The sequence below is a fragment of the Fukomys damarensis genome, unplaced genomic scaffold (assembly GCF_012274545.1).
Source record: "Fukomys damarensis isolate Sample0158 unplaced genomic scaffold, DMR_v1.0_HiC HiC_scaffold_23, whole genome shotgun sequence".
In the NCBI taxonomy this organism is placed as follows: Eukaryota; Metazoa; Chordata; class Mammalia; order Rodentia; family Bathyergidae; genus Fukomys; species Fukomys damarensis.
In genome coordinates this window covers 27,733,180-27,759,885 of record NW_022900935.1, presented here as the reverse complement: position 1 = coordinate 27,759,885, position 26,706 = coordinate 27,733,180, and the positions used below count along the sequence as shown (strand labels likewise).

General features: G+C 41.2%; 1 protein-coding gene across 4 annotated transcripts in view; it reads left to right on the top strand.

The window, feature by feature from the left end:
- Positions 1-26,706, top strand: part of Agbl4 (ATP/GTP binding protein like 4) — a 1,213,327-nt gene that overhangs the window by 1,107,274 nt on the left and 79,347 nt on the right. For all 4 annotated transcript variants that reach the window (XM_010610280.3, XM_033767837.1, XM_033767835.1 and 1 more), the window contains one exon: positions 12,025-12,136. In XM_010610280.3, the coding sequence (XP_010608582.1) occupies positions 12,025-12,136 (112 nt within the window). The remainder of the gene's footprint in view (positions 1-12,024; positions 12,137-26,706) is intronic.

The window sequence follows — 26,706 nt, the reverse complement described above, 5'->3', positions numbered from 1 at the left end:
TATCAGTTTGAATCTGTTTCATGGATTCCATTTCTTTCCTATGTTGGTCATTCAGGATTTCCATTTCTTTCCTATGATGAGCATTCATGGCTTCCATCATGGTCCTGAACTCACCTATTTTTTTTTATTTGTTTCTCTTCTAGAGATTCTAATCATGTCTTTTATTATGCTCACCACCTCTGTAGTTATCTGGGAAATTATTTCTGTTTTGAATTTTTCTAAAGCCTCATTCGTTTTGCTACTTCCTGTGATATCAGTTCAGATTGTCCAAGTGGTTGATTACCAGACTTTTCTATATGGATTCTCCCAGAATTTGTCTTTGTAAGCTGGAATACTGGGTTTGTGTCTTGCTTAAATGTCTTTTCATTTCTATTGTTGTTGGTACAGTCCTTGGTTTAATCCCTGGGTTGATACTTTAATATTGTTTATTGTAAGTATCTTTGTTGCTTGTATTTAGAACCCTTATGAAGTGATTGCTTCTCAGAGATATCTTCCATATATGGCTGGTCTTAAGGTTTTGACTCTCTAGTGACTTTGGGCAATCACATTTTCATTAAAGATAACTGATTAGATTATCACAACACTAGCCCAAGTGATACATTCAGCAACAATAATAGGATCAAGCACATCCTAGATGATGACAATTTGTGGTTAGTTATCAATCTATCACCTTTAACCATGTGAAATAAATCAAAATCAAGGACTAGCACAAAATATGTTTATAGTGAATAAACTGTTCAATATAGTGACTTTATCCTTCCGGATGGGGATTTAGAAGGGGTAAGGCCCTGTTACTGATTTTCACTTTGGCTCTGTTCTTTATCTTGACTGATCAATTAGGTAAGTTCCATCCCCTCCCTCAAGAAATGGGTAGCAAGGGTAGAAGACTAAAGTCCTTTTGGGTATAGAAAGCAATGGGAGCGTCCACCCAACAACCACATGAACCCGTGAGGTAGGTTCTTATGCTATGCTCATATCACAGATTAGGAAGCTGATGCAAACAGAGAGGTTAATTTCTTTGCCTGACATTCCACTGTTCATAGGAGGAGATGCAAGGAGTCAACCCAAGAGCTTGTTCTAACCAGTGCCTCTGAGCTTTGCTGCCTGAGCCTAGAGTGATCTGGATGCTTGGGGAATGAAGCATGGTCTGCAGTAGCTGATTTTTGTGACTGATTTGATGCAGCCTCCATATGATGTATAGTACATCCACTGCACAAAGGCATCAGGAAGAGGCAGTGGAGCCTGAAGCACTACTCAGGCTGAATAAGCCTTGAGACTCTGTAACTGCATCAGCATGCAGGAAGGATATCATTTTGAAATGACCTGAGAAACCCTCCTACAGGCTAGCCCTGCATGGTGTACTGATATAAGTAGTGTAGGAAAAAGTGGGGAGCAGATTGTGGAGGACCTCAATCTTTCCACCAACATCAGACCATAAGAACAGCTAATATGTGCAGCATTTATTTCAAACTAGGCCTTGCCATATGCAATCTCATTTAGTCCTCAAAGCAATGCCCTGAGAAAGGCAAAATACCCACTTTTTTGTCAGAGCTGGAGAAGAACTTCACACAGAAGTTCAGCTACAAAAGTAATATTTTGCTGAGCCAAGATTTCGTCTAGGCAGAGTGGCTCCAGGATCCACACTGGGATTCAGGGCAATTTTCAGCCTTGAAGCAAGTGGGTAAGGGGTTTCCCAGCTCCCAGATCTTCTGAGGGCATAGAGGACTTAATTCCTAGTTGTATCTGCTCTGCCCTTTTTTACTTAAGAAATGCAGTAATAATTCCTAACCATAAGTCCAGTGAGCAACTTCAGAAAATGTCCTTTCTTGGGTCTTTTTTAAAGGACCAAATTCCTTATCAGTGTTCTACGAAAAAAATAATCCTTTGGTTCTGGAATGGACTTCCAAGCCTACCCTCACATAGTTATGTGACCATGTCAACTCCCATCTATCCTCTTGGCCTCAGCCTCCCCATCTTTGAAGTGTGGGAGTTTCATTGAATCTTGAGTCTGTCCAGTTGGTGACTAGTCCTACAGACTCTCTTAAGTGGCAGTGCTGGAAAGCCCCCTCCCTGTGCCCACTGTTTGTTTTTGCTAAACAAAAGCCTGGGAGGAGGAGGGAACTTTAATCCCTGGAACAAATGCTGTGAATGAAAAAGAGAGGCATTCTGATAAAGCTCTGCTCCTTGCTAAGAGACAGGGCCCAAGTATGTTAAGGCTGGAAATGATCCCTTTTTCAGGTGTGATCTGATTATTCTTTTTCCCAGTTCTACCATTTTTCCAAAAAGGCCACCATTAAAGGGTAAAGACCTTGCTGAATCTTGGAGATAGGAAACTCAAGTGTTAATCCTGACTTTGCTACAAACCGAGAGGACCTCACATGGACATGCACTGCCCAAAAGATCTTAGTCCAGGGGCCAGTGGAGGATATCACTTTGCCAAAGTCTGGTCAGAACAAATGATGTCATATTATATTTCACCTATCCAGAAGGGGAACTTGTGTGTAACTAGTTAGCCTGGAGAAGGGTGCCTTAGATCGATTTGTCAGACAGATGCTTTTTTAGCTAGTTATTCATTTTGAGACTTAATTTACCCACTGAAAAATAAAATTGCATCCGTTCCTACCTCACATGAAGGAAAGTCCCTCTATCAGACTCTACGCTCACTCCCAGGACTGCTAGGAGAAAGTAAAGTCACAGTGGCTAAGAACATAGGCTTACAGCAGGGCAGACTGAGTTTAAATCTGTCACTTGTCCTTGCCAAATAATGGACAAATTATTTAACCCTCTGAGGCTCTATTATGTAGTTCACCTGATAATCAGCTGTGTACCAGACCCTGAGCTATCACTGAAGACTCAGCGGGAATGAAATAGATTCAGTCTTTATCAGCTTTTTGAAGGTCTTTGAGCAAAACAGATGAATTCGTTCAAAGTCCAAATGCTACTTGATGGCAGATTTGAGGCTCAAACACAAGTCCTTCTGACTTTGAAGCATATCTATTTATTGATCTGCCTCTTTTTCATAGTCCAGGTCAAGAAGATCTCCTGTCATGTTGCTCTAGAGGGAAATTCTTTAAATACTTTGGTGGTGATGATTAGGTGTGAACAGGTTATGATTATACTTTGTGTTTGGGATAAAGAGCATCACCTCCATCAGTGGAGCCCAGCCCACCTGCTGAGTACTTTGCAGAGACTGTTGGTGGCAAATTGTCTGGTACTCCAGCCCTGGCTGATCACTAGAGCTAGAAGGTGCCTCACAGCAAGGGCAATTGAATACCAATGATTTTGTGGCATTAAATTAACTGATATTTATTTTGCTTTGGGGAAAAATATACCTAATTAAATCCAGCTCATTGGTAATGCTGAAAAACTGCTGTTTGGTGGACAATCACACGCATACCCCATACATTTCTGCTTGTTGCTGCCAAGACCTAGGAGTATGCAGCCTCAAGGTGCTCAGGGTAGGATTGATCTAGAGCTGCTGAGATGACTTCTACTCTGTCTTTTAGAAGAGATGAAAACAAACTCATAAGAAGGAGAATTAAAATCATAGCTCTCATTCTTGCTGCCATTACTGCAACTAGTGCAATGCCCAATGGCAATGGAGCTATTTATTTGCTATTTGAACAGCATTCTCAGGAACCACTATATCCTTGCCACTGGGCAAGAGAGGAAGAGAGCAGGTCTGCAAAAAGGGACAAATCATAGCATAGATTGTACTGTCTCACAGATAGTTAGTGGGACCTCAAAGGGCAACTATGAGTCATCCTTGCATCAAGAAGACCTGGCTTCCAATCTTCTATATTCTAGTAGCTGTCAACTGACCTTCTGAAGGTCAAATTCATCTTGAATTTTATTGACTCATTCATAAAATGAGGTTAAATGATAACTACCTCACTTGATTGTTGTGTATGTGTTTGCTATTTAACAAACGTTCAAATACTTCTCAAAGTACAGTTAAATGTCACTGAACAAAAGGGGGAAATATTATGAGAAATGCATCATTAGGTGATTTTGACATTGTGTGATCATAAAGTGTATTTACACAACATATGATGGCTACAATGTCACTAGGTGATGCAATCTTAGAGACCACTGTTGTATGTTCAGCCCATCATTGACTGAAAAGTTTTACTGTGCATGACTGTATATATGCAAGTAATTACCTGAGCCTACTTTGCAAAGTTGCAAAATATTCATTCATGCATTTGTGCATATATTCAATCATTCATTCATCCATTCAACAGATATAATGAAATCTCTCTGCAACTGGATCTATAGTAGATAGTATTGGAATGGGGTGACTCCATTCCAGGGAATTAGACATTGTTATTTCTCTCATAGAGCTCACAGTTTCAAAGAAAAGCATACTTAAGTACTTCCAACTCAAAGGTATAAATTATATATTATACAATCCTATATAAATTTGGCCTCTGTATATTTGCATTTTCTAGATTTGCTGTAACATCAGATATTCTGTCCAATTGGTGACGTAAAAGTCCCCATTCTTGTCAGAGTGTAGGTCTTGATTTTTAGTCCTTTCAGAATTTTTATCTTAAAAATAAATAATAGAAGAACACCACAGAGACCCAGGATTTCACACTCAATGACTGACTAAACTGGCCATCAGAGGAGCGAGAGTCTGGCATATGAAGTTCATCTTGTCCATTCCCTCATCCTTCAGACAGCTGCTTCTTGGTCCTGAAACCTCTGATGAGATAGAGCCTAAACAGACCTTGACTTCTTAGAGTGCTTATAGCCAGTTAGGGACAAAATCAGAATATTCTAGGAGCCTGTTAGAAATATGTATATTGCCCATTCTTGCTTCCTTAATTTTGAATATGCCATCCCCTCTACCTGGAATGCCCTCTGACATGGATTATATCTAGATGTCTCTCCAAAGTCTTATTTGGTCATAGGCAAGGCTTTTCAGAGGTGGTTGGATCTAGGGTGTGTGATGCTGGGATTAAGTATATGATGCTGGGATTAAGTGTGTGATGCTGAGATCCAAGGTGTGTCATTACTAAATGAGTCCAGTGATTAGTTTGGCATAGTTCTGGGTGTGGATAAGGGAAATCCCACTTTGGGTGTGAGTACTACCTGCTCTAAGGACATGTAGTCTGAATAGTATATAAGGTACAGAAAGAAGCCTGGTTTCATTACTTTCTGCTTGCTGCTTTTGCTGCCTTCTGCCTGACATGAACTGTTTTTTCCTCTGTAATGCCCCTCTGCCATGCCACCATGACTTGGAACAGCTGATTATAGACTGAAGCCTCTACAAATTGTGAGCTGAAATAAATTGTTTCTCCTTTAACTTTGAGTATTGGGTATTTTGTTTCAGCAATGACAAAAGTAACTAAGACACTCTCTCATCTTTTGACTTGTCTGTGTTCCACACAAATCTCAAAAGTTTCCAAATACTTGCATTAACGTTGTTATTGGTGACCTTTGGCCAGTTGATTTTGAAACTCTGTCAACCTTTTCCTAGGATATTTTCTATTTCTATTTTTTACTTAACTTTATTGGAAATATACTCTCCTTCCAAAGTTCCCAGCTCTGGATCTAAAGTCTACTTTTTGATGCTCTAGAATCATATAATGAAAAAGCTTAAGGAGACCTCCATGCATGAAGTATATTCACTTTGTTGTACAAAGAGGAGTGTGGAACACAAGGAGGATAGGTGACTTCCCCAAGACAACACACACATTGGAGGGCATGTGGCTAGAGATGCATTCAGCTAAAGTAACAAAGACTACCTCTGGCGACTTAATTGGAGACAAGAGCTCATGCATCTTTACTAAAATGTTTTGTTCAGTTAATATGCAACTACTAGTAGACCTAATTGCCATTAGCAGCATTGTTTGAAAATCAGCTCACAAAGTGCCCATGCAGGAAGTATGCACTGAAGAGTTGCACAAATGCTCTGGTAGCTTCCAAAGAATTCTAGGATCCTTTGAGGATTGAAATTGCCTTTGAATCACGAGTCACACTCATTTTCATTTCAGGCTGTATCAAAGAGTTGATCTTTCAAGATCTTTCATCTCTAACATTTTTTCTTCAGCTTTGAATATTAAAGAGGCTTCCTTGAAGCAGCATGGTCAAGATAGAAGACTATGGAGCCGAGGCCAGGATTTCAGTCTAGGCCAGACAGAGTATTGGTTATGTGACCTTGAAGAAACAGCTTGCTCTCAACACTACCCCTGGAAAAATGGAGTCCACCCATGTGGGTGTAATTGGACAATATAGAATCCTCTTGGAGTTTTCTATAAATTATTCCATAAGGCCACATGTTTAGAGATGCATTCAACTAAAGTAATAAGGACTGTCTCCAGCCACTTGATCAGAAAAGGTGGGGCTTAAAGAATCAAGCAGAAGCTAGAGGTCAGACTTGAAAAACAGAAAACTTAATAGAGCAGCTCTGAAGGGTTAGTGCCCTTGTCCATTATTTGTTGCTATAACAACATGTCAGAGATTGGGTAATTTATAAAGAATAGAAATTTATTTGGCTCATAGTTGAGGGGGCTGAAAAGTCCAAAAGCATGGCACTGGCATCTGCTCCGCATCTGTTGAGGGTTTGGCTGCTGCATCATAACACATCAGAGGGCATCACATGGGGAAGTAGAGCAAGCATGCTGGCTTGGGTCTCTCCTCTTCTTGTAAGACTAATGCCAACATGGGCCCTAAATTTGTGACCTTATCTAATTCTAATTACATCCCAAAGACTCCACCTCCAAATACTATTAACATATAAATTTGGTGATTAAGTTGCCAACACATGGAACTTTTAGGGGAACACGTTTAAACCGCAACAAGCAAGAACAATCTACCTCTGTTGTCCAGAAGCATTGCTACACATTTCCCACTCCTGGCATCACACGATTCTAAGATTAAGTCCTGCACAAGAGTGGCTGTTGCCTGAGCCTGGATTCCTGCTGCTTCCCTGTCTTCCAGGTCACAAAGAGGGAGGGATTGGCTTATCTGGCTTCCATGGTAGGAGACAAAGATGGCCATGGCCTTGTTAACTTGTGTATGAAAGTCAAACTCACTCCATTCCATCACCCCATCTATTAATGAAGTTAGATGCCAGGCATTCTCCAAAGAATATAGACAAACACTTACTATAGATTGGGAGCGAACAGAGCATGGTTTTGTATTTAGGTCTGCCTGATTTCTAGACTGGAGTTAAAAATGAAGTCATTCTTGACCGTTACTGTCCACTCCGCCTCCTACTGACTTTAAAATTAGTAGTAGTCCATATCATGAAGGATATAAAATATAAGAAAATATAATAACACAAATTTTAGCAATCATTATATTCTGGCACTTTTGCTAAGTTCATTTCATTATATCATTTAGTCTTCACAACCTGAATTATAAATGGATAGAAATCTGTAAATATCTTTTTCCTGTTAGACTGTATGTTTCTTGAAGCAGGGAACATCTGTTATCAATCATTCTATCCCTGCAAAATTATCATGGAATTGGAGTATAAAATTTATCAACAAAATTGAAATGAATTTCTATATTTAGCTCTTGCCTTATCCTTCCTCTATAAGTTTTTCATCACCGTGACCAAATGCCCACTATAAGCAATTTTTAGAAGGAAGGGTTTAATTTTGCTCATGATTTCAGAGAGTTCAGTCCATGTCTTCAAAGCAGAAATATCAGGGCAGAAGGGCTTGGTAGGAGAATGATGCCTACTTTATGGTGACTGGGAAGCAAAGTAGGGAAACAATGCCAGCAAGAGATATACACTCCAAATGCATGCCCCCTATAACCCACTAAGACATATCCAGAAGTGTGCTCTACTAATCCCTTGGTAACTCCTAAGGCAATCAACTTGGTAATTACTCTTAATTGTCACATTCCATTCCTTGTCAACTTGACATTCAAACACATATCCTTAAACCAAACTTAACCTCCAAATGAAGACAGTAGTAAGTTCCTAATTCTGCCTGACATAATGCAACTATCCTGCACACAACCAAAAATGAAATGATCCCTTCCTGAAAGTCTCAACAATTCCATCATTTCTCAAATGCTCATGAGAGTCAATATTCTCTTCTGAGGTTCAAGGCAAACTCTTAACTATAAATCCTTTGAAAATTTGAAAAGCAAGTTACACATTTCAAATATATTATGGTGTACTAAGGTATACATTCATATTCCAAAAGGAAGGAATACAAAAATTAAAAAAAGAATAGGACAAAAGCAATTATCAAAACCCAGTAGGGCAAATATATTAAATCCTGATCCAGGGCACATAGTGTGAGATGTGTACTCTAGAGGGCTTGGATAGCCTTCCCCTATGGCCTAGCCTGTTGCAGCCCACATGGCCTCTCTCCCTTGAGCTGGCTCTACCCTTGCCAGTGTCTTTCCTGTTCTACATTCCTGACACCTCTGACTTCCTGGAGTTTCCACCACAACTACAGCTTCATTCTCACAGCTCAATGAATTCACCTCTACGAGTCACACTGTATGGCCTCTAGACCTTCCTTTGAAATTTGAGTTGGGCTGGGGATGTAGCTCAGTGGCACAGCACCTGCCTGGCGAGCATGAGGCCCTGAGTTCAATTCCTGGTACCCGCCCCAAAAATATGGGTGGAAGCCTCTGGACCCTACAACACTTGTGTTCTGCATGTCTGAACAACCAGCATCACAGAGATGATGGCATGATCTACTACCAGCTAGAACATTAACGAGGCATCCTTCGACAATGACTGCAGTGGCCTTGGAGTCCCTAGACAGCTGAGCGTGGTGAAATGAATCTTGGGAAGCCCATTCTCTAGTCAGCTATTCTTGAGCAGAGGCCAAGGGATTCTCTTTTCAAATTAAAGGTTTATACTTTGTGTCCTTCAGCCTTCAATAGATGGGGTCTTGAGGATTTCTCAGATACCCTTGCATTTTTTTTCTTGTCCTTGTTCAAAGTACATGGTTTTTTTAATAATCTTAAGGTTCAGCAGCCACACCCTGTTTGTCCCCACCATTACACCTGGTTCCATTTGAACACAACTAAAGTTTACTTTTAAATTTGATGCTCTACTTTTTGTCCCAAATTTTCACTACAAATCTGGCTAAAAACATCCAGCAGTGTCCCTGTAACAGCCTGAATATTGGGCTGTCTTGAAATTTCCTCTGCCAGATTAATTATTCTGCTAACTTTATACTGTCTCATGCAAAGCCTTAGAACATGGGTAAAATGTAGATATTTTTACATGCATGACCTGTAATCCATTTTCCAATAGAGTATTCATTCCCAATTGAAACCTCATGGCTTGCTTTTACTACCTACATTTCTATCAACTTTCTAGTCTTCTGAGCTCCAATTAGAATCACAGTTCAAGCTCTGCTTATAGTATTTTAGTTCTTCTCTGGCCTACATCTTCAAATCTTTCCAAATTCTTTCTTCAAATCAATCCCAAATGCTTCGGAAACATATGGTTGGGTATCATCGTAACAGTGTCCCCAGTCCACTGGTACCACTTTTGTATTAATCAGCTTTTTGTCACTGGAACCAAATACCTAAGATATACAACTTAAAAGGAGAATGGATTATTTTTACTCAAGGTTTCAGAGGATTTAGACCGTAGTCAACTGGTTCTAAGGCAGAAACATCATGATAGAAGAGCTTGATGGAGAAATGCTGCTCATCTCATACTGGCCAAAAGCAGAAGAGGGGAATAACACCAGGGAAAGATATACTCTCCACAGGCATGGCCCTAATAATCTACCTAGACACACCTAGAAGTGGGCTTTACTAATTCCTAGATGGTTTGTAAACCAATCAACTTGATAATTCACCATTACATTCCCTAAACCCATCTCCTTTCCTCAATTGCTTACACATTCTTTAAAAAATGAGAGGTTGACCTAAACTTTTTGTTCCTTAGGCTAGCATGAGTATTAAAGCTGGACATTTCTGGACTTGAAATTTCTGGGCTGAAATTTCTGGCCTGCTCTACTATATGCTCCCCAAATGACTCTGAACAGGTTTGAGATGAGCATATTTGTGGGTAAAGTACTTAGTTCTTGGGACAAAGTAATATTAGTAAGCACTTTGTTGATAGTGTTCTCTTGATTGTGATGGTGATGTTATAACCTGCATGCAGGGCTATATGTTTTTACTCATAATCAATCAGTGAAAAGTCAACATTGGCACTTGGTTGACCAAAATACAGCAACGAAAAGGCAAAATCACAGAACTCCTTGCCAGCTAGCTATAGCCCTTTGCATGTCATCTCTACCTCTTTTCTGCAACATCTCCATCACTGCCCTCTTCCTGCATACTCTATGATGTAATCAAACCAAATTGTCCACTATGCCCTCAAATTCTAGGCAGTCTCACATATTTTCTTTACTCACACAGTTCCTTTTCCCTCAATAACTGTATTAAAGCCAATTCAAATGGTTTCTCCTTAGTGAGGCCTTTCCCCCATGCATCTCTACAAAATGTTATTTATTCTCCTGCTAGATTAGCACCATTTTTTATTTTTAAAACCAGGAAGGCATTATTATGAATCACCTCCATCTCCTTCCCAACCATCTAGAGCAGAGGAGGATCCCCAGGGGAGTTTTGTATTTTTCTGAATAAGATGATAGGTAGGACTATACATTCTGTAGTTAGAGAAAGGATAAAATTATGTTGTTTATGAAAGTAGAGTTTGGAAGATAAGATGGCAAGAATTAAACTAGCGGGACCAATGGATAGAGAAGAAAAAGAGATATAGTCTGAAGGAGAGAGTTTTTTAATCAGTTACCATCAGTTTTTAATCTGGCCACAAATCTGCAAAGAGCAAACTTTTTTTATATTGGTGATGGGCAGGAAGTCAGGTCTGTAAAATAATGATATCTGTGTGGGAGATTAATTCTTAACTGAAAAGAGCATGGACCAGAGAAAAAGACTGGTAATTTGAATTGTGAGCAAGCATGTTGTTTCTAGCAGTTGTATGTCATCCTGGGTTGGCATGCAGAAGGCCTACAGTAAGAAGCCCCAGGGGCTGGAAGCATGGAGATAGAGCTCTGGAGAAGGTGCCTCATCCCAAGTGTGAGCAGAGCTTTAAATCTAGAGGAATAAAATGAGGAGAGGAAGAGGAAGAGAACCAAGAGGTCACAATTACACTTGCTCTATTGCCATTACTTCATGTGCCCAGGGTGGTCAAGGTAGGCATCAATATTTGAACAAAGATATGAATTAAGTGAGAGAATGAATTATCCAGATATATAGGGGAGGAGAGGATGCTGGGCAGAAGAAATGGCCTGTGCAAAGTCCCCACAGCAGAGAGTACCTGGTGTATTGGAAGAACAGTGAGGACAGTATCTGGTACAGTGCAAACCAAGGCAATAGTAGTGGAGCTGAGGTTAAAAGGTAGGCCAGAGGGGGATTATAGCCTTCTGGAAGGACCTGGGCTTTTATGCTGCATGTAACAGGGAACCATAGGAGCAAAACAGAGGCATAGCCTGATTTATGTTTTAAGACATTCAGTCTGACCATTGTGTAGATCATGGAAAGATAAGGAAGGGGTGGAAGGATGCAAAGATGAAAACAAGAAGAGTGGGTAAGAAATTGTCACAAAACTCTAGACCTTAGTCAAAGTTCAAGGTGATATCAGTGGAAATAATAAAGAGATGCCAGTACATTCTGAAGGTAGAGACAATGGATTGCTTGTAGGTTTGAGACAAAGAGAAACAATGAAGACACTGATGGTTTTAGCAGACCTTGCCATTCTACTACACTGCATAAGTGATGGCCATGTGTATATGGGCACTGAAGTAAGACTTTTTCCAAGAAATATTTATGAACTTCTTTATGACTCAGCTGCTTCTTTTGTAAGGTAGAAATTATAATAGTAGTGGCCTCGTAATATTACTGATAGCATTAAATGAATCAACACATGTAAAGTGCTTTAAAATGTCTTCGGAAATTCTAGATAAGTGACACAGTTACTGTTCATACACCTAACTCTACTTTGGCATGTGAAAAGATTGGCTTGTCCTACTTGTAATCACTCTTGCTTTGTGTATTATCCAGGTGTTCCTTGATGGGGTTTGACCTGAACCGTCACTGGCTGGATCCCTCTCCATGGGCCCACCCTACTCTGCATGGGGTGAAACAGCTCATCGTCCAGATGTACAATGACCCAGTGAGTAACTGAATGCCCTCATCAGCTGCTGGTCTAGGGCTTCATCTGAGAAGAGGAAGGATTGCACTGGAAAAGTTCACTTGGAGATGAAAGTTAAGAATGCATAAGCAAAGCCAGGAAGGGTCTAGGCCTCCACTTCTCCCAATTTTTCAGACTCCAGTGGCTTTTCCTAATCCCTTATTTCTCCCTACCCTACACAAGTATTAAATTTTATTATGGTGGTCTCATGAGTTGAAAGAAATACATTGGAGCATATTCATACTTCTCAGGACTTGCTCCTTGATTACAAGCTAAAGAAATGCGATTTGAATATAGCAAAATAGAAGCATTATTAGAAAAGCACCAGAGGTATTTTGTAGCCTGGCCTCCTCCACATGTGGGGAATGTGACTACAAGTGTCACATCCACTGGCTCTAGCTCCTGCCACCACAGTGACTTGCTTTCATTTCTAGTTGCAGGGCCAAAAGGACTGAGATTGTCCTGGCTGGGGGACATGTCTATCCCTGGGCAAGCCAGTTCTGCTCCAAGAGACAAGGATATGTAAGGACCAGGCAGAACTGAGTTGCAGAGATGTTAGGAAATTATGTATTGCATCGATAGATGTAGCATGAACTGCCTGCGTCTTAATAAGTACACTCTAGATGCTGGGATAGTTACAAAAACTATTTATTTCCCCTAAAATCCATGACTGTATGCATCAAGCAAGGACATAGTGTACTAAAATAGAGGTCAAGCTGACCTGGAATGGGATCCCAGCTCTCAGTCCTTTTCCTGCTCCTGCTGTCCTCACAAAAAACTTTTTTTGGTAAGGGGACTTGACACAGCACATATTTATTATCTCACAGGATCTGTTGTAGGAATGACTTAGCTGGGTCCCCTGCTGCAGGTCTCAGAAGTCTGCAACCAAAGTGTCCATTTGGGCTCTGATCTCACTGGAGGCTTGTTCCTTGCCCAATCCTTTACTCCATTCTTTCCTTCATTTCATATTTCTATATACTAATCCTTGTGTTTCTACTGGTGCAAAAAACACTAACCCTCACAGTATATGGGGGAATGGACATTAACCAAGCAAATACAGATAAATATGAATTTAAAATACATATTGTGTGTTATTAAAAAACAGCAGAATGGTCATAAGTCTTGGTCTTCCTGGGTAGTTATGGTTTATACCTGTTATCAGGGGTATTTCTCTTTTCTTTTTTCTTTTTTTTGTACCAGGGATCGAACTAGGGACCTTGCACTTGCGAGGCAGGTGGCAGAATCACTGTGCTAAATCCTTGGCCCCAGGGATAGTTTTTAATAGAATCCTCTTTCATTCTTAAAACTTCCCTGGCTTGGAATGTAGATTGTACATTCTGTATAATTAAAAGTGATGTAAAGGTACCTAGTGCAGTAGTCCTTTGTAGCAGACCCTCAAGAAACATTATTTGGATCTGTTTCAAACTCACATTTGACTTAAGGCCTTATAGTGCCCAGTTGCAAATACTGCAATACTGTGGCCTTCATCCTAATAGCCTTAAATGTGCTTCTACTCCTGACCTTCAGTGTCAAATATACTACCATCATCACTCAACCCTGAGCTACCTGCTGGGAAGGCTTCTGTACTTATTTCTAAGTGCTCACGACCTCACTCCTATTCTGGTGGCCTTCTGCTCACAAAAACAACAACCAGTCAGATAGACCCTGTGAGATCTGGGTGTTCCCTCCTCTCTCAACTCCTTCGGGCCCTGTACCAGGTGCTGGTACTCCACCACAGCCTGATGAGACAGGCATTGCAGACAAGTTACTTGGGGTACATTTATGAGAGGAGGCACAGGGTACGGGAGTCCAGCCCAGGAGGTAACATCCCAGCTGATATATGAGGACTGTTTGTGGCAAGGAGAACATTCCAGGCAGACAATAGCATGTACACCTGCCCTGAGAAGGAGGCAGTCAGCAGGTCAAAAGTTATTCTATATAATGAATACTGGGGGCAAACAGAAAGACAAAGGGATAGCTACGATACAGGGAAGAATGTGGATTTTATTTTCATGGGATTGGGGGAGGACACTGAAGAATTTAAGTAGGAAAATGAAAGAATCAGATTTATGTTTCAGCAAGATTCCTCTGATCTAGTGATATTAAGGAGCAAGACCTGAGGGGCTCAGTGACTGGTGCTGAAGAGAGAAGGAGTTTATTTGTAGGTTATCTCTGGTTGTGGCTTGGGCTACAGAGTGGATATGGTTTCCTTCCTGAGATGGGAAACTTCCTGAGGAGAAACAGTATGCACAGGGATGGTGATGCATCCATCACTGGATTTTCTTGGTTTGAAGTTAAGCAGAAGTGAAATTTCCAGCTTACACTGTGAGTCCCCTGGAAAGAGCCCTCTGTGTCCTTCTCACTTGGCAATGGCAGCCTGTTCTCTTCGTGTTCACGATGGCATTCACCTCAAAGGCTGCTTCCCTAGTCCTGTGCTCACTACATCCTTATCCCTTCTTGGAGACACTGGATATTAAATGATGATCTTGAAAAACACGTGCTTAACCCAGAGGATTCCACAGAAGCTAAGATATAAAGTGTTTTGGTTTCCACATTTATTAAAGCTTCCCCTGGGCAATGTGTTTACCAGTTGTGATAGATTTTTCCCTCTCAGGGTAGAATCTGGCTAATTTTTCTCCAGGTCCCTGGTGCTTAGCCAGGAACTGATTCTAAGTATAAAAATTGAGCAACCAATGAAGCCAACCTGGAGCCTCTGACTTGGCTTTAGATTTCCCCGAGGAAGAAGAGACACTGAAGCATACCTTACCCCTCTCCTCCCTTACATTCCCTGACTCCCCCGCCACTATCACTAGACCTTCCTTTAATTGAAGATCTGATCTTGTGACACAACCCTTTCCTATGTTTACCTGCTGCCTGCCGACGTTGACCAAAACTTCCAGGGAGAGAATCTGAGATGACATCATCCACTCCTGTTCTCAGGCCACAGGTTTCTGTTCATTGTCGCTGACTTGTTTCATCGGGCTTTCGTGCTCATCACCACTCCTGTGCCCAGATCCTAGGTCCCTTGTCTTCCCAGTCCCTAACTGGTCCTCACTGACCAACCCCTTCTTGTTCAGGAGTGGAACCTAGGCATTTTGATATCCGTAACAGTGGTGAAGACCCAGAGAACCAGTTCCAACTCTGCTCTTCACTGAGGTCACGCCTTCCCGTTCTGATTTTAGGTCTCAAAGTACTTAAGTAATTAATATGGAAAGCATTAATTTCTCACCTTTCAAGTGAGAAATTACTCCCTACCCATAGGAGTTTCACTTTCTGCTAGTGCACATATCACAGAGCAACAGTCACTTCACATCACACAATCAGCCACCTACCATAGTCACTCACACACAAGGCCACAAACCAGGCCCTCTTCTCACACCTATACCCACACCTATGCTTTTAACGCCAAGCCCTTTGCTACTCCAACAGCATCTAACTTTGTATCTGTGAGGTGGGCCCAAAGAGGGAGAAGGCATTCTAGGGAGAGCTGAACAATGGAGTGGACATGGGAGACCTCAGCTGCTGGGACAGGTGTGCAGGATTTATACCAGGAAGCTGGGAGAGGGCAGGGAGGAGCAGGCTGAGGAAGGTTATTGGTGGGTTTTCACACTGGGTCACGAAATCAAAGTCTTAGCCCCTCTTTTTAATTGAATTAAATGTCCTGACTATAAAAAAACATAATAATTCAAAGCAAGGGAACAAGTGCCACTTGTTGAGAATATCCCAGGACAAGTTTGAGAATCACAGTAGTCAGTGGAGAGCCCTAAGATTTTCAGCCATTCTGTTGCTCAGTCTAGAAACCCTAGAGTCATTCTAAAATTTATATCCTATTTGGCCTCCCATCCAGGCACTGAAACCTTTCAGTGAGTCCCTGTTACTTACGGGATAAAGGCTGACATTGCTAACATGCTTTGTTCACTTCTGTGCCTCTAAGACCTAACACAGAACATAGCAGCCCTATATCCTGTTAAATGATGAATGAGCAGTGAATAAAGAATATGTGCTTCAAAATGTTACTCAGGCTGCAGTACACAGATTGGATCAAAAGAGGGGAGAACACGTAGGAAGAAGAGAGACCAGTTAGGTTCTTATTGTGATAGGAGATGGACAAAGAGACCCACTCTCAGCATGGCCAGGACTATTGCTGAGAACCCCAAGATCTGATTAGGAGAGGGAGTGGGTCTTCTCTTTGCCTGAGAGTCACTCAGAACCCCAGTGGTTGTTTATTGGAGAGGTTTCTATACTTCAAGGTTATTTGCCCTTTTCCTGGAGGAGAGAGGACCACCTCAGCTGCTGCCCATGTTGCTATAACAACTTGGCTACAGCTCTTTTAGACAGATCCGTTTCCTTAAATCATTTAAGGAAAATTAGCTGCCATAACAACACAGAGCGGTTTTTAAAATAGAGCAACACAAGGGTTGGTGGTGGGGGTTTTTCCCCTTGCCTTGTCTCCTGTAGTCCTTAAGATAAGCTGCTCTCTTTCTGTCAAATAAATTAATTAATTAATTATAACACATCTACTTGACAAACAGAGCAATCAGTGACAGTCAAATAATACATAAAGAAGCAGTGCTCATTCATACCAGTGCACAAAATGTATACAGGTACGCAACACATCCCTACACAATGTAGGAGTGCAGAGAATGCAAGCATTTGTATACATAAAACAGAAAATACAGAGACATAAACACATGAATGTGGTAAATAAAAAAACAGACACAAAGACAAGTATTCAGTTATATGTAGTTACATAAAGGATTTGTACACAAACACACAGCCAGACACAGTTTTACCAGTTGAAAACAAAAGGAAGTGGTCCAGGAAGGCTGCGTTTAGGGTGAGCAGGGGTTTCACTGGGTCACTGACTAGAAGGACCTGAGATAGCAATTCCTTCCAGGCTGCCCACTGCGTGGGTTGGAATTGGAATACCAGTTCCCCTGCAGGAGTGGCTGAACCACTCATTTGCTTTTTCTCTTAGGCAAGTCTCTTCCCCTCTCTGGGCTTTTAATTTCCACTGTCAATACACTGTAGGGGTTGAAGGATGATCTCCAAGGAGCCCTGAGCCTCCGCAGTCTGTGGCACTTAGAGTTGCCTTTTTAATATAGTGCATAAGCCACTGGTGGACAGGGTTTTCACCAGGCACAAAAATCCGGGCTGCTGCCAAGGAAGGGAGATTAATCAAGTGACTGCAAAGGTGCTTAGTACAAGGCAATTACATGTTAATGTTTGTATTACTCAGCTTTCATTTTAAAATATCTAACACCCGCAGTTTAAAAGAAGAGGGGTTTATTTTGGTTCACAATTGCAGAGGTCTCAATTGATGGCTGGCTGGTTCCAAGACAGAAACATCATGGAGAGGACAAGGCAGAAAGAAGCCACTTACCTCAAGGCATCCAGGATGCAGAGAGAAGAGAAAGGAGCCAGAGCGGAAGGAGCCAGGAACTTGAGATAGTCCCCAAGGTCACAGCCCCATGGGCTACTTCCTCCAACTAGGCCCCATCTCTTAATAGCCCATGTAACTATGAACTCGTTAATAGATTAACTCACTAAGTGTCCTAGTTACTTTTCTCATTGCTGAGATGAAACATCAACATGCAAAGTTAAAGGAAGAAAGGTTTATTTCAGCTTATAGATTGTAAAGGTTTCAGTTCATAGTTGGCTGGCTCCCAGACAGGGTGGCATGGCAGAGGGGCATTGCAGAAGAGAAACAGTTTATGGCAGGCAGAAGGCAGCAAGCAGCAAAGTAACATAGAAGTGGCAACAGGGCTGCCTTCTTTCTGTCCCTTCATATCCATTCAGGCTACCTGCCCTTTAGATAATGCCATCCATGCCCAGGATGGGCCTTCCCATTATTCATACTCAGAACTATGCCAAATCAAGCAGAGGACCAATTTAGTAATCCCACACCCTTAAATCCCAGCATCGCACCATTAATCCCAGCATCATATTCATAATCCCAGCATTACACACCCTAGATCCAGCCACCTCTGAAAAGCCTCACCTGTGATTATATGACAACATCTAGACAGAAGCCATAACTATAAGGTTACTGCCTTCACAATCCAATAACCTCTTCAAGAATCTCTTAATCTTGTCAAGTTGATAATCAAAATTAACATGGACACAGTTTCCTAAGCTTCAGCATGGCCATCTGCTTAAAGGGAAGTATAATGCCTGACCTGTCTCTCTCACTAGTGGTAGAGCAAGAGCCAGGATATGCAAATGTAAAGCATTTCTTAGAAGGCAAGAAATACTGCCTATTGTCGGGTGAAGAGGAATGGCCTGATGAAATATCTGGAGTGCAGCTAGCTGCTGCTGGTTGCTTGAGGGATAAGCTAATGTGTCCACATGACAACACAGATCACACACTTATGTCTGCCCAGATATTTGAACATGGCCCAGCAAATAGTCATCAAGAGAAAAGGTCCTATATGGGAATAAAGACTTGGAATAAGTGCAATATTGTACATGGGGCTCTGAAAATAGGGTTCGCTAAGTCATAAAATTTTATAAGTTTTCCTATAATACATTGAGATGGCTTTTGAAACTATAAGGAATTTTAAGATCATTATTTTTCTAAAGGGCAACTTCTACCGCCTGTGAGGAAAGACAAGATATTTTTAACTTGCTAGATTATAATTTTGACTCTGGAAGAAAGCAGGTTAGAAAGTAGTAAATCTCACTTCAAATTAAACTTTCTACCAAGCTGGTGGCTCATTTGATTTCTCAAGCATCTTTTCATTCTGAAAGATTCTGAGAACCTCTTACCAACTTGTTAGAGATGTTTTGCTTCAACTGCATGGGGCTCAGTAAAAGTTTCTAGAAAGTTCTCTTTGAGTCAAGCCAATTAAACTCTATGTCTCAATTCATCTATAGGTAATTTGGGATAACAATGCTCATGTCCTGGGATTTCTGTAAGGATTGATGTCACTATATAAAGAACCTTAAATAGTAGGCATGTGAGTAATGAAGTTATTGGTACTTTATACACTTGCCTAAGCACTTACCTAACTGTCCTCAGAGACTCGACTCATACATTCCACCATGGATTGTGATCCCTTTGGGGGCTCAGGCTTTGCCTTGGTCATTTCTATGTTTTCAATAGCCAATGTAGGCATGGGCCCTCAGTGAATGTTATAGTTGGAAAGACAAAAGAAATACAAGCAGGAAGTAAGAAATGCACTCATTAAACCCTGGCATTAGCATCTGTATAGGATTCTGAAGAATGGATAGGAGTTTGATGTGTAAAAAGGAATATTCTAAGTCAAGAGACACTCTAAAATTATCCTTATTCTTTAGAACCCATCTCCAAGCATATTATCTCCAAGATCTTCCAATAGGGCTCGTAAAGTGAGTCCTTACTTCTTTGTTCTTCTGTTACTATTAATAGACTCTGCTCCTTTCATCTAATGCAGAGGTGGCAAACCTATGGCTCACATGCCACAGTAGGCTGTTTGTATCATTGAAAGCTCTAAAAGGTTCGTCATCACTGATCTAGTGGTTTAGTCCACAAACATTAATAAAGTGTGTTCCATGGGCTTGGAGACTTACTACAATCTCCTTTGAGCAGGGGCTCCATTTTCTCAGCTACACTGCAAACCCGTCCAGCAGAGAATCTGCCTTCACCTCCCTACTTCCCTGAACTGGTAGTTCAGCAAGAACCTCTTGAGCAGTTAGTTGTGAGCACCTCAGAGACTGAAGTTATGTCTTTTTCATCTTGTTTCTCCATCGCCTGACAGAGTCCAACACTTAGCAGGCATCTGGTGAAGGTTTGGGAGAATCTTGGTGGTCACTCATGCCACCCATCATTTTCCAGCAAGACAGCCCTGAAAATTCTAGAAAACTACATTGCATTCTTGAGTTACAAACCTCCACCATTCCATCTCCCTGCAACGTCTCCTTTCCTTCACTTTTTCACTCTGCCTTGTCTGCTGTCACAAAGATCTCTCACATATCAAATCTGGAGCATTACAATCCAACCACATGAAATCCTGTCAGAAGTCCACAGATTCTAAACTTACTCTCTATTCACTCTTATGCTTTTCCATTTTTCCTGGATCCTACATTAAACCAAGGTTGCTTCCCTTTTCTTCCTGCCTCGTGGTAACCATATTATCCATGGCATGATGAGCTGAGGGAGTCTCCATTGGCAATCTATGGACATCTTTGGAATAATCCCTTGTCAGTTTTCAACCACTCCAGTTTATCTCTGGGTCAACTCTTTGAATTAATGTACCTCATCCATTTTTCATACCTTTTGGTCATGTTCTCCTCCCCTTGAATGCCATGGTCTGAGCAGGCTGGGATCTGCATACAACCTGCTACCCCATTCAGGACTCAATTGAGTAGGCCATTAACAGTACAGGTTACATTTTGGGATGTTTTGTGTTTACCATGTGTGGAACTTCTCCAAGAGTTATTTTTGGTTGTTGCTGTTGGGAGGCTCAGGAGCCCAGGATGAGTTCATGCTGGTACATCAAATAGCATATTGCATTTCAGAAATTGGCCTTAGCCATGGGAAATCAAGTAAGCCAGATGCCTAATTAGTCCATTATTTACCATGGTAGTGAGAGCTGAATTCTGATGAAACAGCCACACTAATCACTGCTTCCAGTGAGGAGTAAACTGTTTAACCTTTTATCAGGAAATTGCCCCATCCTCCCAAAGTACTAGTGTCTGTCTCTCAAACCCCTACTGATCTCAGGTGTCTGACTGTGAGGAGTCTTCCTGGCCTGAGCAGAGCCAACTTCTGGCCAATGAACCCTGATCCTCTGCCCCCTCTGTAAGGCACTCCAGGCTGTGTTGCCTGCTGTATCTCACGGCTTGTAAAGTATATTGTTAAAGGAGGAACTTCCCTGTAATCTTCCCCAAAAGTATTCATTCACCCAGTCAACAAACATTTCTTGAGCCCCAGCACCATACACTGGAACATAACAGCAAATGAGAAATACTCCCTCCCCTCAAAGAGCTGATGATCAAAATTAGAGCACTGGTGTTCAGACCATTTTCAGAAAAATTGCGAGGGGTCTGAGGAAAATCCCAGATAGAGCTCCTTTCCTTTGACTCAAAGTAGTATAATTTTGTGGCCAAGAACTCAGGTTCGTGCTTGGGTTTAAGTCTCAATTTATCACTCAAGAACTCAGGCCTCCTAGCTATTCTAAGCTTCTTTCTTCATTTGTAGGGGTTGACGTTCTGCGTGAGATTTGCTTAAAGTGGGTCACACACAAATATTTTCAAACATATTATTACTAGTATAAGAAATGTATATGAATAAAAGGTCTCTTGGATATAAGAAGTTTACAAACCCCTGGACTGATACTCCAGACTAACTCAACCTGCAATTGCAGCATGAGACAGAAAGTGACACAAGGGCTCTGAGTGCTCTCTGAGAAAGTGGGCTGAGCTGAACTTGGGGTGAGGTGAGCCTGCCTGGGGGAACTTAGACTAAATAAATAATCTGGTATAAATAAGGACTTATGCAAAAACCTTTGAGTTGAATTTTAAAGGAAAAGTAGAAATTGTTTAGACAAAGCCTAAGTGTTCCAGGCAAAGGGTGCATGTATGAAGACATAGGTTTTAGGCAGATTATGATATTAGGCAGAAAATTAGAAATTAACAAGCCTGGAGACAGATAGCTGGGTCCTACTTGAAAAGCAAAAACACAGTGATACTGTATTCCTTTACTTTCTAAATCATTAGCTATACAAAACATCCACATAAGCTTGTGCTTTCAAACTTTAGCCCGAGAGAAGTTAACATTCTCTGAGCATGCTGGTGAGGTCCAGGGCTTGTACAAAGTCCAGACCATGGGTGAAGGGTTGAGAAAACCTCACTGTTTCAAAAGGAAAACATCCATCTAGGGAGTAAACAAAGATTTAATAGTCAACACAGCCCATTTCCTTGTAAAAGAACAATGACCTTAGAGGAAAGAAAGGATATTCCTTCAAAGACCCAGTTAATTGTACAAATGTGACCTGTCTTCTTCAGTGCAACTGTTATCTTGGCTCTTATCTTCCCTCCCTCCCTCCCTCTCTCACCCCCCTCCACTGAAAAATCTATTATTATGCAGTAAATTCTACCTCTGCTCTATATTTGGCCAGCATGTCTTGTCTAAAATCTTTCACCAAACACAAAGAATCATGGTGTCTCACCATTGTTAGGACCTCATGGTCTTTGTATCTGGGTTCCTGGCTGTAAATACACTTAGAGACTGTAAGAAATTTGATTTTCTGGACTTAGGGTAGCATGTGGAGATGGGGTAAGAGGTAAGGCTGGGTGGCAGGCCTTGAGAGAGAACTGTGGGCTATCTCAGAAAGCTTGAATATCATCCTGAAAATTATGACAAACTACTGTTCAGGAAACAGAATTCAAAAGAGAAAGTAAAAGAAATTACTATGAGTTTCTGGGTTTTAAAATATATTGTTGTGTTGGTAGTTTAGAGCCAGCAATCACAATACTAGAAAACTAGAATAATAAAGAATAATTTGAAGTGTGAATAAGAATTTATGCAAAAATGAGAAAAGTCCACAGAATCGTTACTTACAAATAGTGAAAAACTGAGAAAAATCTAAATGCCTAACAGTAGGAAACTGATTAAATGAATCATGGATACATTCATATAATGGATGTTTATGATGAGATTACAATATTGTGAAAATGCCAATGTTGTAATTTTAAATGAAAAAAGCAGAAGACAAAATTGCATATGTATTATGTGTTAAGACATGCATAACAACTAGGTTTAAAACATACATTTAAAAAGAATGGATATAAAGTAGATGTTAGCAGTAGTGTTTCAGGATTGTTTTTACCAACCATGCCCCTCCCCTCATTTTTAAAAAATTTCCCAGCAATTTTCCACAAGTATATGTTAATTTTATATCAAAATAAGAAACGTGGAAGTAGAAGGGGATTTAGTCACCCAGATCTGAAGAGAGGCCTTATTTTATGAAACAGACCCAAACTCATTTGCTTGCTTGTAGGGCAATCCTTAGAAGATGAGATGATGAAGTAAGCTCAGCTTACATTACAGAAGAGAACTGAGATCCACTTCCATCTATCCACCCATGCTCTTAGCTAGCTATCCCTCTGTCTTTCCATCTACCTATCCATCTTATCACCATCTCCCTCTGTTCAAAACTCCTAACCCAGAGAGGATCCCATATCCAGGCTTCTACCATCCCAGAGAGTCTTCCAACTGCTTGCTTTCTGGAAAGATAATAGGGAATTTTCCCATCCTTCCCCTAGAGCATACCTCAGATTTGGCCCTTTCTTCTTACTTTCACCCCTTTTCAGTCCGTAAAGCCTTTGACCTCAGAGCACTGCCCTGTCATCCAAAAGAACTAGAGAGAGACTCTAATGTTTAAGAGACAGACTCTGGGGTCTTAACTTGCCTCTAATGTCAGATTCTAGTTCTACCTGCCATCTCACCTCTGAGCCTCTGTGGCCTTGTCTGTGAAATAGGGCTACACCGTCTCCTCAAGGAAATGTCATGAGGATTAAAAAAGACACTGTAAAATGTTCTCAGCACTTATATAAGACAGTATTTTGTTAGGCTGGTAAATTGTAAGCACTCGATAAATGTTATAATTTATTCTTATAAGCTCAAATCTAGTGATGCGCAATAGCTGATATTTCAATATTAATTTCACAAAAGAGCCTTCAGAACAATTTTAAGTTATCACCATCTTTAGATTGTAGCATTTTTAAGATAACTATAGCACGCTGGGGTGTAACTCAGATGTAGAGCAGTTACCTAACAGGACCCAAAGCCCTGGGTTTGATACTCAGAACCAGAAAAAATAAAGAACTACAACTGTTTAGAAAGTACAATTTAAGTGTGCTTAAAAGATAGACTGTGAGAAAGTTCTGGCCTTAGCTCACAACTCTGATGGTTCCCAATCCCTTTGTCTGACAAAGACATTCTTCCATTGTGCTAATACCATTAACTGGGTGACAGTCAGCCAGTTCTAGAAGCCCTTTTCTCTTAGGGGTTCCTGTATTTGTCTGTTCCGATTCATTCTGGAGAAGCATTATCATTTAACTCTTGATGCCAAGCAGATTTCCCTCATTCCTAGGTTTTAGGTATATGTTAAGGCAACTCACTAGAATCCTTCAAGGCTCATAACACTAAGGATGGTTCTAAAATGAACATCAGTGATCCATTATCCTCCAGATCCCCCAGGGCTGATTCCATACACCACGAGGCACTGTGACACACAGGAAAGGGCTTGGCTCATGGAGGTGCTCAGACATGGACTTGCTGGAAGGGCAATGGCTAGAAATGCAGGATTGGTACACTGATTGGAGCTAAAACCACTCCAGAGCCAGCTGCTCTCACTGGCAACATCTAGAGGGCACCTCAAGGCAAAGCTTTTCTATAAACTGCTGGCACCACCTGTGCAGACTCAACAATAAGGAGAGCTGACTTAGACTCACAGTGCAAGAGGACAGTTTCTTTCCGTTACAGATTAGCTTCAGGCTGTGACCTTGAAAGTCTCTCCAACTGCTAAGGTATGTTCTTTAACAGACATCTTTGCTATGTGACTGTACCTTCTGGCATGGATAGAATAAAGGAAAGCAGCTCTTCAGGATCCCAAACGGGAAAGTGGGAATGTGCTGATCTTTACTAAGCATCTATTAAGTGCTAGGTGTTGTCTCATCTCATCCCTAAGTCAGCCTTAGAAAATGGGCAGTATTACCCCCATTTCTCAGGCAAGGAAACTGAGGCTCACAGTGACTGTTTCTTCCCCAAACAATGATCTCTCCCAGTGTACACAGTTATCATTCCACAGCATGCTGATCTGTTTGTATGCTTGTTGTTTTTCTTTACACAACTGTGAATTCCTTGAGGATTAAAACTCCTCACCTCTGCATTTCCATGCACGCAGCTGAATACCTAACATATCTGTAGAATTGTCAGTTGAATGAGGTACCAATGAAAAGAAGTTGGAACCCACAAGGTCACATGCCCAGTGGTTGGAATTTGAAGTGAAGCCAGTTCACCCTGATTCTAGAGCCTATTACCCTGCTGCGGTGCAGTGTGGCCACACTCCCCAGGGACTCAACATTTCTTAGGAATCTCCTATTTTGTCTTTAAAAGATATGCATATAGCTGATCTAGAAAGGAGAAATCCAATTAGTTTTTTTGTTCTGAAGTGTGATGATTCTTTTGAACAAAAGTTCAGAATTTCCCCCATCTGCTTAAGTTCAATTGACATCTTATAAATAGATGTATCTGATTTATTCTATTATTTTGGGTACTCTCCCCCCCCCACTGTAAGAACACTTTGGTTTAAAACATCTAGAGTGAATTCTATAGAGCTCAAGTCAGGTAATCAGGCACCACAGGGTTAAATGGAATCAGCTAGTACTCATGCAATCAAGAGGTTTTGATGGTCATATGTCTCCAAGTTAGCCATAGATTGTGGTTATAGCCTGAGAATATATGCATCCCAAACTTCTCTTGACTGGTTGTTTTTTACCTTGAATTAAAAGCTTAATTCTAGATTTCTGGGATCTCATAACTCACTTTCCCCTACGTAGAGCCAAAAAACTTTAAAGATGGGTGAAGAGGTCTGCAAACTAACCCTTCGCGTAGATACAACATTTCAATCCAGGGCAGGGAAATGACTTGCCCAAGGCCATACAGTGAGACCATCCTATAAAACCAGATTCAAACTCCCTGCATATTTCCTTGGACTTGGAGCACATGCAGTCTGTGTACTGGGGATGGGTCCCAAGGCTCTTGTTGTAACTGTTTTCTCTGTTTTGTCACAGAGATGTACAGTTTTCAGAGCATATTCACATTCAAGTGTTCATTTAACCCTCTGGCGACAATGTGACATAGAGAGTGCTGTTTAGTTTTACAGATGGGGCAACTAAAATCTAAAGTTATTAAGGAACCTTCCCGAGAGACAGAGTCAGTGTCCAGTCTTAGCTCTGACTCCAGGTGGGCCAGGACAGAGTGCACCAACCCATGACTCAAAAGTGGAGAGGAGCAGGACAGAAAGGTGGGATGTCATCATTATTGGTTTCCCTTCTTTTACCTCTGTAACAAAGCACCTCGAATCAGGGTCCCCTTTCAGACCAACAAGCCTTTCCCAGGTGTCTCAGAGTGAACAAAGGGTAGAACACAGCAAGCTGAGAAAGATGCAGAGGGAATTCAGGGCCCAAGCATGGGCAGGGCCGAACCAAGGCTAAAAGAGCAGAAGTAGAAGACCCAGGATACTAATAAGGCAAATTCTAAGGACCAAGTGATTAGCCAGTGGGCTGGATGGGTAAGGAATATAAAGGGAGTAGAGAGAAGTTCCCTGACCATATAGTACTAGGGAAGACAAGAAACAATGAGCAAAGGCAGATAAGAGGAACATGCTAGCAAGAAGCAGGTGGGTCTGGTTGGTATAGAGATTCTTGTTGGGGAAAAGTAGATTGAAAAAAAGAAATTCGATCAAATTCCAAAGGGCCGTGGAATATGAGGCTGAGAGATTTGAGTTTAATCATTTTGGCCAAAGGCCACTCATGGCAGTTTGTGGATAGACAAAAGGCAGAAT